This window comes from Labrus bergylta, chromosome 10 (assembly GCF_963930695.1).
Source record: "Labrus bergylta chromosome 10, fLabBer1.1, whole genome shotgun sequence".
Taxonomy (NCBI): Eukaryota; Metazoa; Chordata; class Actinopteri; order Labriformes; family Labridae; genus Labrus; species Labrus bergylta.
In genome coordinates this window covers 26,919,735-26,933,446 of record NC_089204.1, presented here as the reverse complement: position 1 = coordinate 26,933,446, position 13,712 = coordinate 26,919,735, and the positions used below count along the sequence as shown (strand labels likewise).

Genomic DNA, 13,712 nt, shown 5'->3' with positions numbered 1-13,712 from the left:
CAAATGGTGCCAAGTATTGATTTGTTGAAGAGCTGAAATTAGATTTCAGGTGATAACAGTACGAGCCACTGACTCATGGCACAAGAAATGTCCTGCAGAAATATTAGACCGGGGGGGGGGGAGGAGACGTGTGTGCCTGATATTCAGGTTTGAATCATTGTCGAGTATTGTGACATAACAGCTCAGTGATCTACTCAGTACATCCTGAACATGTTTGCACATCATAAATGTGAACTAAGGGACGTTTTATCTGAAGTCAAAGCCTTGAGTTCAAAACAAACTATCTACAGTACATGCAAACGGTAAAACGCAATGCCTGCATGCTGTCTTTTGTGAATACACAATCGTCTGCATTCTCACCCTCTTAAAGAAGTTGTATCAATTACCAGCAAGTAATTAATCACCAGCACGCTCAAAGTGCACATACACGGACACATTAGAGCTCGAGAGCTAATCCCTGCCCCAACAATTAAGAGTCGTTAGAGGCCAATTATAACGCATTTACAAGTCTGATTAGCACAATCTGTTGCTATACACACCCATAGCGTTTTATTTAATAATTTAGATTCCTGTATAACAAAATGCAGCTACTCGGTTCCTACAAACCACTTTTTTATATACAAGGATTTCAGACTGGCCCAGTTGCCCACTTTCCCATTCCCCCTGATGGCCTGCACTCACACTGCTCCAGGACGAACCGGGCCTGAGCACGTTGACCTCTTGTACATAACGTCGTATTACAACACATGCATGGCTTTACATGGTCATGAAGCGTGCTAAGCTAACAAGACAGGCAGACTCAAAAAAAGAAAGAAAGGGGCGCCTGGTCGAGTCTGCGTCCGCAAATCGGAGAACAACACAGAGAACATGTCAGCAACTTAAAGTCTTTATATGTGATTTTTCACACTTAAATATAATAGAAATCAAGTATCTCCTCTGAAAATAACTCTGTGAGTCATGACTGTCTACAATGGGTGTAACACCCGAGTCCCACTGTCTGTGATGTTTTCAGAGTTTTCAGAGTCCTATCTTCACTTTGTTTACATCGCCCGGACGGCCGGCTGACTCCTCCCCTCACGTATAAAAGTTCTTTAATTGAGGGACTAGAGAAAAGAAGAATAACATACTGTACTCACTGCTTAACTGTGTTTCTAGATCACTCTAGATTTCTAGATTCAGGCAAATTTACATGCAGTGTGAAGATACGAGCATAATAAAGATTGCTAGCGTTAGCAAGTTGTTTTGGTTTCATGCTGGTGCTCAAGGGCGACATCTGCTGGATCAAAAAATCGCATATAAAGCCTTCAACTGACGTTTTGGCTTATTTTGAGTCATTATTAGTCAGAGACAGGCAGAACACTCCAGGATTTCTTGATAATAGAGGCACGGCAGGTCATCTCACTTCCCAATAGCTTCATCTTTCTGCTTGGATAAATAGCATTAAAGAGAAAATGCCACCAACAGTGAAAAACACACATCATGTAGATGCTAAAAAGTCTGGGTTCTACAGGTATAATGATTTTACACGGTTATGTATCCCGGCCTTCCAGGAATAAATGGTTTTCCTGGAACAAAAGTCTTACAGTCCTAGTCCTCGTATATTTCTTAATCCCGCTACATCATGGTAATTAGGACACTGACCCCAAAAGCCATCTGCTCTTATCAGGCGTGCAGGACCACCACCTGTTCATCCCAAAAAATTCCACTCACAGCACAACACACTCTCTTTTGGTTCTTTTTTTTTAACCCTTACACAGACTGCCAGAGGGGGATTCATACTCCTAAAAGAAGTGATCTGTGTTATGAGAAACAACACATTGTTGATGTGCGGGTATGAAGCCATTCTTTTCATGTTTTCTTTTTTTTTTTTTTTGCTGTCCAACCAATCAACACGACACCCACAATTTTCAGTCAGTTGGCATCTACTGTTTACAATCGCACCTGTCTACTGAGCTGTCATGGAGAAAAAAGGATTCTTCCCTCTTTGAGATTACTATTTTTCTAGTGATTGGACAAATGTGTGATTTCCCAATTCGCACGTCTCAGAAGATTTGAGAGAAAATTTGCCGTGTGAAGGTAATTGTAAGGCTTCATTTCTGAAAAAAGCCTTGACTGATGGAACACAACAAACTTTGTCAAACACTGGAGCATTTGTTTCCGTGAGGGATGTTTTCATCTTCTTCTGACAATGAATTCATGACAAAGTACAAATGTGTCCTTCAGGTACAAGGCTCTCTTTTCTTTGTTATTTAGACACTGCAAGTCTTCAAGCCACAAAACTGACTCCCAGAGGCGGGAGAGATCATCACACACCTACAAAAGTTTGGTCGTTTCTACACATGACAAAGCCCAGTGTCCCTGTGATAATACTCTCTTTGATTAAATACATTCCTCTTCTTTATGTGCGACGCTCGGTGAGTAGTTGCATCTCTTAACCCCTGTTAGCGTCCTGTTAAGTAAACACCTAAGAACAAACACATGCATATATCAACAGAATAAAAAGAGTTGTCCGCACCTTGTCTCCTTTATCCCCTTGCTGTCCCATCACACCTGGAAGACCAGCTTCTCCCTGAGCACAGAAACACATCAGTGAGATTAAAAGGTTTTATGAAGCCAAAGCTGAAAAAGTGACTCTCGCTGTCGGATGTCTTTTTTATCATGCACATTCATTGTACGTCATCTGCATAAATCCTGGACATTTATGATCCTTGATCCTGATTTTAACCTCTTGGGTTTTTTTTTTTATTGTAAAGTCTACACGGGGACGCAGATGTGTGTGAGTCACTTCTTGATCTGGGGTTGTTTGGTTACTTTAAGACTGAGCCCTCACATTGCTAAAATGCAGAACGGATTAGAAGGGAGACGAGTTTCTTTATCTTTTAGATTCTGATGCTTTAAGGGAGCAGAACAAAAGCTAAATTGGCAGCTAGTAATTTCACTGGTTTCAATTTATTTTCAAATGCATAAATGTTAATTATCCCGACTGTCTTCAACAACTTTCTGTTCCTTAAAACACACCAATTTATTCACTCAGATAAGACTCTCTTTAAAGTTCCCTCTGTTTCTAAGGAAGCTTGTAAAAAGGTTTTATGTTTCGGGTGCTTTATAGAAGAAATTTAAAAAATGACAATCACAATTACAGAGACATAAAGAGCAATAAATCAAAAAACAAATGAAAGGTAAAAACTATAAAACAGGAGAGTTCAAATCTGCACACTGGAGCTCTGATAAAATGATCTGTCGGCTAAAAAGGCAAGTCTCTAAAAATGAGTCTTACGGCTTGTTTTAAAAGCAGAAAAAGAGTCAGCTGAACGGATTCTGTCTTTTCAGTTAGGACTTCTTGACCATGTTCTCCATTAGCAGTATACAGTAGACCGTCAGCTGACGTTTGGATTGGTAACCTGATGGAGCTCTGAAGTTACAGTAGCTCATACATACTGAATTCATCATATCCCCAGACCTCTGTGCATTTAGTTCATTTTAAATGTGTAATTTCTTTGGGCCATTTTTGTCTTTATTTGTTACGACAGCTGAAGAGAGACAGGAATGTTGGGAGGAGAGAGAGGGGGACTACATGCAGAAAAGGGTCTTGGTCGGATTCGAACCTACAGCTGCTGAGATAAGGACTATAGACGCATGACATAAACCGAGGCTATACAGCGCCTCATGCATTCAGCTACTGATGAACATAATCTGCACGCACCCTCCACTCCTTTCTCCCTGCTCTGGTTTTTATTTTTTTGTTTCAGGGAAAATGAAGACCTTACATTTCAGCAGATCTGAAGTGTGTCACACTGTGTCTTTAGTAAACTGTGGTTCTCTTCATAGACTCAAAATGTCCTTAATTTTAGTAGATATTTGTCTGTATTCTCCCATTTTCATTGTTGCTTCTACTGAAGGCGGCCGCGTTTCAGTTTCAAAGTTTTGACCCTCAGTCCCACCTATAGGGGGCGCAGTCCTTTGTAAAAGTACAATCTTATGCTGTCTTGTTAAGTTTGTCTAAATGATCGTTGGGAATCATAAATCCTGTGAACAAATGATGAATTCACTGCTGTAATTATCTTCCTTTACACACAGCCTGGAGGGTTCCCACTCGACGAGCCCCTGGAGGATTGTTGGCATCTCTCCTTCATATTCAGTATCAAAGCCATGTTAATACCGCCTATAGTATTTACCATTCGGCAGTAAAATGGACAATTTCACACACTTAATTAAATGTGCAATAATGTTTATTTGATAATATTGCACAGCATTTTTTTTTTTTGCATTAGGATCTACAAGTCGCATATTTTACTAAGAAAATAATTATCAAACAGTGAATTCAAGCAGTGACAGTGACTTTACAGTGGACAAACATGTGACTTAAGAGGTTAAATATTTAAATTATTGTTATTTTAGCCGATATGTAAATCTAAAAAAGCTTTTTTTTCTAGGCCCCCAGTCTTTTCATCAACAGGGAAAGAGGAAGAGGGGGTTAAATCTTTCACACACTTTGGCATTACACTCAACAATAACCTCAGCTTCAATCAAAATGACACGGATATTTACAAGTGCTGTCAACACGGACTAACAACCGTCCATAAACTACACCTCCCGTCTCTTCAACCTCATCTTCTTTTCTCTTTTTCAGATACTGAGCCCGAGCCAGCTCTTCTGCACGCCGCCCTTTGTATGCTTATGGTCACCATGAAGAAAAACTCTTAAAGATAACATATGATTTACGTTCCTGAGTCCAGGAACTACCAATCCCACAATCCATTGAAAATTATACTGCTTCTTCTTAACATTGAAAAAAGTTGTGTTTAACGTTTTTGTACTGTTAATGTGAGTGTTGTACTTTCTTGTAATTTGTGTTGTTGAAAATATAAACTTCATTCACTGCAGCATAACAAGGTAATAAGTGCATTTCCTGTTAGCTAACTAACTAGCCAGCCTGAATTTGAATTTCCCTCAGGATCAATAAAGTATCTATCTATCTAGGAGGGGAGGGAAACATTGCCATGGTAACAGCAAGCTCCACCAATCAGAGACGTCGCTGTGACACTCTAGGATCATGGGAAGTGTAGTTCCTTTAACCAATAAGTTTTTCTTAAAATGACTGTTGATGTTGTGCAGGAGCATAAACCATCGTTTCACACACAGGTCGCTCGTGGTAAGTCTACCTAAGACGTTTATGACATCATGGCTTATAATCAAATCGGCTATCAAGAAAATGAATGGGATTTTTACCTCTGAAAGTCCACTGTTGAGCCCTATAAAGCTGATTCTCTATCTTTTACTCGTCTGACTTTGTGTACCCTCTCTAGAAATGATATGACACCTCTAGAAAGTGTACCTTATATCCATCTACATCTCTAGTTATCAATCTGTCCATCAAACTATCGAGTTTTATACTGATAAAAGTAGCTGAGTCTCAAAGGTATGGTAACTCTCTGTTGGAATCTGTGACCTTAAAATGTTAATGTGAATGTATTAAAGGCTGCTTCTGTTCTTAACTCGCAGGAAAATATTAAAATTCATACATTGCATATCGAGGAATTTGACTTCACCTGGGAGCTGTACCGTCAACTCTCTTCAAAGAGGTCTGGTGGCTTTCTGGTCTCAATTTGCACTTCAATCCTACATTAATATTTCAAATTGAGACGATCACTTTGCATTTTCACACATTTAGAGAAGTGTTCAGGTGTTTTACCATTCCTGGGCAGTGTGAGAGAGTTACACCTGTGTGTACTAATAGTTTTAAAAAGCTGCACTGTTGTTGGTTGACAACACAAGAAAATACTTGTTGTTATAAATGTCCTTTAAAGTGCAGTTCAGTGGCTATAAAGGATCGAGAACATGTGGTGTAAATCAGTGCAGGTTCAGTTGTAATAGACATTGCACTTACTCAATTAGAGGCCCTTGTTGGGGGGGAATTGATTGTACCTTTTCAGCTGGACAGTGACATCTGTCAATCGACTGTTTGGGCGGCTGAGACAGCATCTGGGGGAGCTGGGCTGTAACCAGGGGAGGGGAAGTCCCATTAAACGTCCTCGTGGTCTCACACTGGATCAATACAAAGACATCAATTTAGACACCCTTTAGCAAGTTCCCTCCATTGCTAAGAAACTCTATGAGACAACAAACTCAACACACAGAATCCTGTGTTTCAGGAGGCGTGTGTTCAATCCTGCTGCATTTTTTTAAAAGCTAAATGAGCAGTGAAACATAGAAAGTGCTCAGCAGACATGAGACCGTCTCGAGGTTGTGACGAGTCCCGAGGAGGAACACTACACCGACATGACAGCATGCTTATGGTGACATGTAATGGTAAGAGGTCAAAGGTCATTGCTGCATTTGGAATCACTGTAACATAAGAATCGTATTGATTCTTAGGTGATGGAAGATCCCGTTTCTCCCTGAGGGGAATTCACCCCCTGTGGAGGAGATAAAGGTCATGTTACACTTTAACTGTCCGTGCACACTACACGGGGCTCAAATAAATACGTCTGGTACGCCAGAACACCAAGATATTTGGTGAAATAGACTTTTTAACAACGTCCGACTCTACCACTGAGCCACAGATAAAATATAAAAAAGTATTTAAAAAGAGCAGATAAAAGCCAAAGACATAAAAAAAACAAGAGCAAACAAAACACAGTGTATACGCAGCAGTACATGAATAGTTAGTATAGCACATAATACCCATAATGCAGCAGGTTTAAAGAAAAGTGATGCTACCTTATAAAGAATAGTTCTAGCAGCTTTTTGAAGGAGTGTACAGTATGGACTACTGTCACCATGACAACAAAAACATTCAAACATATAAAGGCAGCACATCTCTTCATAAGTTTTTCTTGGGTTTTTTTACATTTTGCAACTCCTACTGAGAATCCTCGCTGGTGAAGCAGAACCGCCACCTTCAACACAATAACATGCTCACATGTTCATGATAATGTTTGTTTACTGTGAGGGTCGAAGACAGTCAGGATGCTGCTGAATGAGGGTCTAAAACTAGGAACCTGGTTTCAGGGTCGAAACATTTGAAATTGCAGAAGAAAAAGGTGAAAATAAAAAGCAAAAACAAGGTCCTTCAAACTACTCTTAGTATCAGTGCAAGAACATGTTTTGCTTGTTTTTGAAACCTTGTCAGGCTTTGCGCTTTTTTTTTTTTTTTTTTTTTTAAATGGAGAAATTATCCAAAAGATGCACAAAGCTGGAGTGTTTCTCAAATACAAGGTTGTTGTATGTTACGGACGCTGAGGGGCCGGGGGAGTGCTGGATTTTACAAAAAAAAGAATACACCCTCATGAGGGAGGACTTGTCTAACACATACTTCAAAGTGTAGCCTACAGTACAAAGTTTGAAAACCAGCATGATACAGAGTGGTACTAACCTTGGGCTCCAGAAGCTCACAGCAGTTTTCCATTTCAGCCATGTAAGGGTCACAGTAGATAAGAATCTGCCTCACTTCAACCTGTGGAAAAAAAGAGCTCGTTAAGGGCTAATTCAGCATCTCACAAATGTTCGGACCAGGCTACAGCTCTCTGCTGCGAACGAAAAAAAGACTTTGGCTCTCAGAAAAGAACGCCCGGTGGACACGGGGCCTTATTTTGTTTTTCCCATTGCGAGCATAACCGTTTCGAAAAAACTTCACACCTAAAACCAAAAAAAATAAAACTGAAGAAAAGGCGTCAACTGGTGCATGCACAGCAGCTGCTTCAGCAGAACTAACCCTGGCATTTCTTTTTTTTTTGGATTTACTGTCTTACATTTTAACAAATCACACGGACTAAAGACTCAGCTGTTAATGCCTCGTAAGCCCAGTTCTACTCTAGAGGTGTTGGGTGACCAAATGGCATAGCTGACCTAATGTTTGGGGCATCCGTGTGAACGAGCGTAACACATATGACAAAATAGGGGATTTACACAGATTAAGAAAATATGTCACTGCAGCGCGTTCTAAATACCTTTTTAAAAAACATTCAAACTGAGAATCAGAAACTTCTGCGTATTTAAAATGCTATCGATTGAAACTGGAGACGAAGACAAAAAGTTACTGATTTTTAAATAAAACAGTTTAAATTAATCTTTATGTGCAGATAATGGGCATACATCTACAGGCCGTCCATCCTCCACTCGTGTAGTGATGAGAGTGCGCCCACTGGGGTCAATGCCGTCCCTCTCGTCGGTCAGTCTCCTTTCTATTAGCTTGCAGTCCATGTAAATGGAGACGATGTTGCTCTGCACAGAAATGCTCAGCTTGTGCCATTGGCGATCAAAGAGGGCATGTAGGTCACGGCTTTTAAATGTGTAGCGTAGAGGGTTCTTCAGTTGGCCCTGGGCAGAGAACTCCACCGCTTTCTTTCCGCCATCAACCACAACAGACACCTAAAGAAGAAAGAAAGTTTAAAAACAGAGTGTTTAATTCCAAAGAAACCTCCTGATATTTCCCGCCTACTTGAACATAGAAAACTGACATTAGTATTTAGAGTGTGGCTCACCTGAGTGCCCCCTGAAAGGTCAAATATCTGCCAAAGATACCAGCGGTCTTTCTTTGTAGTTCTTCTAACTCGCAGGATGGTGACAAAGGAGTATTCACTCGGAAGCCCATTTGGAAATATTGATCTAAAAAAATAAATAAAACAATCATTCAACAAAGTTAGAATTCAAAAGGTATCATTAAAACATCATAAAAAAAAGAACAAGTGTCAAGTGTCATTTTTTAAACTGTGCAAAGCTTTTAAAGCCTCTTGAAATGTGTCTTGACATCTTAAATTAGAGACGTGATATCAAAGTAAAGAGTCTAATTAATAATCTGCATAAATCTGAGTGAAAACAATAAATCTCCATAACCATAAGAAAAACTAGTGAAGAGAAGAAGTTCATTCTAATGTTGAGACCGCTTCTGAAAAGGGGGTGGCTGATTGACAACAGTGATAAACACAGTGTGAGAATCAACTTAGTGCAGCCGTGACACGTATGTTAGTGCTGCACTGAGCTGCAGTATGTTTGAATACTACTTCTTATCATGTAAAAAACTATTCATTTAAACTGTTCACTGATTGGTATTGCCATCCATGTCATAATTAGCAGTTAGCAGACACGTGCAAAACGATATGGACGTGGTAGATTTGTGCTTGGAGCCAAGAATGCTGATGGTGGCTAACTATGAGACAATGCTTTTGTTATAAGTGACCAACCTTGTCATACTCAACAACGGCCATTGAAAATATATCATTAACAAACTGAACCAAACTCCTGCAGCAAAAATGGACCACTGTGGTTGACACTTTATACCGGCAGATGTCCATACTTGGCTCCCACTCGCATTGTTAACACCGAGCATAAACAAACGAATACCTGCCATATGACATCTCCTATGATTGGATTCACAGTATTAATTGCGCCATAGTTTTCCAAGCTTAGCAAAGCCAATTGTTAGGTAAGTTTACAGAAATCTAAATACAATATCTTGATCGAAACAAATTTCAAATGCCTTTTCAGTGCTGACTATTAGGGTTTGTGTCCATTAACGCTGCATGCTTTTTTTTTGCTGGCAGCTAAATTCTTCTGTACAACACCGTGCACTTCAGGATCCTAAGCGCAAACAAATCACCTCAGCATCAGCTGTTTTACGTCACAGCACTGACAGCGCTCTTAGTTGAAAGCATATTCAACTTCGGGAACACCACCACACTCATCAATGTCAGTACTCCCCCACGGGCGGGACTTATGATATCAACTTTGTCAACATCAATGATGGAGGAGATATAAGTTGTCATTTTAGACAACTAGAGCTGCTGCTAATGCCAAACATAAAGCGGGAAGTGGGAGTGTTGTAACTTTTGTAACCTAGCAACAGTAAGCGGTGGTGAGAGGCTCTCTGAAATTTCGGTCCTGTGCGCTGCCAGTGCAAAATTTTTTTTTTAAAAACACCATTAATGGACAGAGGCCCTCATGCACACAAGACCCGATATGACATGGTTCAAAGGCTTCGGGGATTCAGGGTTTCCTGCAGCTCTAAAGCTTTCAGTAGCTAAACAATGAAGCAACCAATCAAGTTGAATGATCAATAAAACATTTCAATACCCTCCTGCTGAGTCACTCGCATAAATAAACCTGACAAACATGATGCCATTTAGCTTGATGAATTTTATACAGGCTTCCCTGTCATCCAGATAATGAAAACATATAGATATTGATCCAAAGTTGCAGAAGCCAATCTTTTTTCCTGCGGATACAAAAACCATGTATTACAGTTATATTGTTATAGATGCCTAATGTAATGCAGCTTTAGCTTTATGTGAATGACCTCGGTTGCTCTGTAAAGTCGAGTCATAATTCAGTTTTTTTTTTCCTGCTGCAGAAAACATGTACCAATGGAAGCAAAATATGCAGAGAAAATACAGGAAAAACAATATCATATTTCAAATCACACCTACACTGGTACGAATTACAGCTCATTCTGTAACTCATCCCCCATAGCCCGCACACCCACTCCCTTCCTCTTTTTATACATTGCGTATAAAGAACAACAAACATTGTACCCTTCAAAAACCTCTAACCCTAGCCCTAACTCCCGACGCAGATTAACAGTCAGAAGTGGAGGAGCATAAACATAATAAATCAAGATCAGCAAAAATAATAATAATGCAATGATAAGGTCGTTGGGAAGGCAGAGCACAGCCCGGGGGAGGGAGGGAGGAGAGAGTTTTCTTCAGACAGGTTGGAAATTAGTTTTCACTCCTATATATCATCTCCTATTCTCTGTGAGCTTCACACCCTCTCCCATTGTGTCCCATGAATTCTGTGAGATTTCGGTGTAAACGGTACATGACTAAAATGATAAATACACCTGTGTTAAAGCTCTCGAACAAAATCAAATGGCTCTAAGAGAGGGGCGAGGACTGGAAAGGTTATGTGTTGCCCGAGGGCTAAAGGACTATTCAGTTGCAAATCAATATGAAAAGTGGCAGGGTAATTTATAAAAAAAATGAGAATTCATAAAAAAGACATTCAACGCTGATTATTTCCATGCTGCTGCATATGCAGTAAGCGCTTGTATCAATGTGTTACACGTTGTTACAATCGGCAGGAAATAACATAATAGAAAAATGTAGAGTGGATCTTAAAAAGTGTTTGCGTTGCACTACAACTTAGAGAACCTGAAACTTGAAAGTGTTTAAATCTAACAGAGGTATCCTGGGAAATACTCCGCAGGGCTGTTTTCTGTCGGGGCCCTGAAGTTCACACGCTTCATCCAAAAGTCCCAAACTAAGTCTCCTCTTATTTCAAAACACGGTCCGACTACAGAGCGGCTCACTTGATCTGGAGTGGCCCGCGGGGTCAAAGGTCTTGACCTTGTGTTGACTGCCATCTGTGGCTAAATGGCTGAACCTGCTTTGAACACTGTTTTTCTGATTGGTTGGATGGAAAACGCCACTCAGCATGTTTAAGTAAGTGATAATGAGAGAAGGAAAATAATCTGGGCTCATTTTCCCTGCTCCCACACTAAAACACCAAAAACAACTTTTACTGTATGGGGTTCTGCCAACACTGTCACTTATAAGGTCCGTTAAAATGTGATTTCTTTGCTCTGGCGGTTAGGGCTCAAAACATAATTACTTTCTGGATAACTGTAAATGTAATTACAATGTTTTGTTCCAGTTCTAGTCATGTGAAGTTCATAAGGAGTTCAAGTCTACAATGTGAAGCAGCAGAGCCAAAGGTCCATGCCAAAGAACTTCAGGGTTGCTGCACACGTTTCAAAATGAAAGAGACTTTTTAAGACCCAACAAAAAAAAAGGTTATACAATATTTGCACCGAGCAGCTTCAGTGCTTGTTGTATTTCATGTGAGACTGCACAACTTGGATTCCCATTCTCCAAAGTTTAAACCCTTTTTTGCATATCTTACAAGTCACTTTCTAGTTGTTGTTTGTCCCTACCAACTAGGGATGATGCTACAGTAGATGACCCATTTCTTAATGATTAAACAGCCATTTAAATCCAGACTAAGAGACTAGTTGAAAGGTGAGAAAACACTCAGAAGATGGTCAAAATTGAGCACCCTTATTGTCTATTGTTATTGTCTATTATTTGTTTTGCCGAGTGTGGCTAAAGTTAGCAGTGCTATCATTGCCCGACTCAACAGGTAAACATCCACATGCCATGTGTTAAATAAGTTTACACATTGCTTCAGTTTAACCTGACACAGCAATAAACTATTTAATCTCATTTTTCTAGATCAAAACACTGGCAAACTGCTCCACTCCTACTGTATGTGATGCTTTCCGTTTACTCTGCTTGTTTACATCCGGGTAATAGAGCTGGGAGAGCATGCTCATTAAAGTGAGCAACAGCCCCGACTAGTAAAAGTTTGAACATGTGACCGGCATCGGTACAACATATAAAAATATTTATAAATGATGTGACCAAGTAGTTAGCCCGGTGCTGATGAGCAAGGCTGATGATGGTTGACTGTTTAGTCGGCTAAACCAGCACATCCCTACCACCAACCATTTCCTGTAATTTTCATTTTGAAGCCAAAATTCTCTGAACTTGCATTTCCACGTCTCTTTGTCTGTCTTCTGTTCATAGTTTGCGAATGCTTCAGTAATACACTGCTGTAAATGCTGTAAACTGTCAAGTGAACAAGCAAATCCACAAAGGAAGGATAATAAAAAACACTAACAACACTACAGAAACTCATCTCCTGAAGGTCAGGTAAGACCCCAGTGATAGTAATGCGTAGAAATGTTTGTTTTAAGTGCATCATTCCTACAAGCAAGGAAGAATGATGCTCTATCTCAAGATCATAACTTAAAGGAGACACTAGTAATTCATCATTCAGTCAAGTAACATTGTGCATACAAATACAAGGGGAAAAGGAGGCTGTAGATTTGATAAAGTATTCACAAGTCTCAGTCAAAGTGCCGTCTAAACTTCAAGACCTATCACAAGTTAAAATCTTTAAAACCCTTTATGACCTTCAGTTTTAAAAATGTAATTGAGGAATGTAAGACTTTTTAAAGATTGGAGAGCAACACAAGTCAGGAGCAGCAAAAGAAAAAGGAAAAACTTCTTGAGGAGAAGCACAAAAGATCACAGAGCAAAATTCATGGCTGCCAAAAGAGTAAGCTCAGAATTAATTCCATTTTTATAAGGAACAACCATGTGCTTCCTGTCATTGAGTGTCTTTGAGCATGAATAGTTGTTTGGCTGAGACTCCACCTTGTATAATCAGAGACCACAGATTAAAAGAATGACACAGCAACCAACCATCTGGTGGAGGATCTTCCGGAAACAGCTTCTGTGTCCCGGCTCGTTTGAAATCCAATCCAGGCGGATTCTCTTAAGGAACCCAGAGGAATCAGATTTCTTTAGCTGAGACAATCGAACCCTCAAATGCTAGCCTAGTTGGCTCACTTCCCCCGCCATCACTGACACTCAATCCTATGACCAATCACAGTGGGCTCCACCATGTAGGTTTACACGCTAAATGCATCATTCACGCTAGGGAGGACTCTAGCTTCCTCTCCGCATGGGTCCTCAGTCCTGTTTAATCTGAAGGGACTGTGCATGATAGAAGAATCCAAATCCATTTAACGCCTGTGATCTGGAACAAGGATATTTCGCCAGCAAAGAGATTTAATGCAACATGAGCGGACATGTGTGTAGTAGAGATGTGTCAGACCCCTATGTTATCCTCCAGTGTCATTTAGTGTTCCT

At 40.1% G+C, this 13,712-nt stretch overlaps 1 protein-coding gene across 8 annotated transcripts in view; it reads right to left on the bottom strand.

The window, feature by feature from the left end:
* LOC109983217 (collagen alpha-1(XIX) chain) overlaps positions 1-13,712 on the bottom strand; it is a 134,092-nt gene that overhangs the window by 108,537 nt on the left and 11,843 nt on the right. For 7 of the 8 annotated variants that reach the window (XM_065959366.1, XM_029277128.2, XM_065959368.1 and 4 more), the window contains exons 5-9: positions 8,484-8,607; positions 8,095-8,370; positions 7,376-7,456; positions 5,926-6,045; positions 2,516-2,569 (exon numbers count right to left, since the gene is read on the bottom strand). In XM_065959366.1, the coding sequence (XP_065815438.1) occupies positions 2,516-2,569; positions 5,926-6,045; positions 7,376-7,456; positions 8,095-8,370; positions 8,484-8,607 (655 nt within the window). The remainder of the gene's footprint in view (positions 1-2,515; positions 2,570-5,925; positions 6,046-7,375; positions 7,457-8,094; positions 8,371-8,483; positions 8,608-13,712) is intronic. The other variant, XM_065959371.1, reaches the window with a different exon arrangement.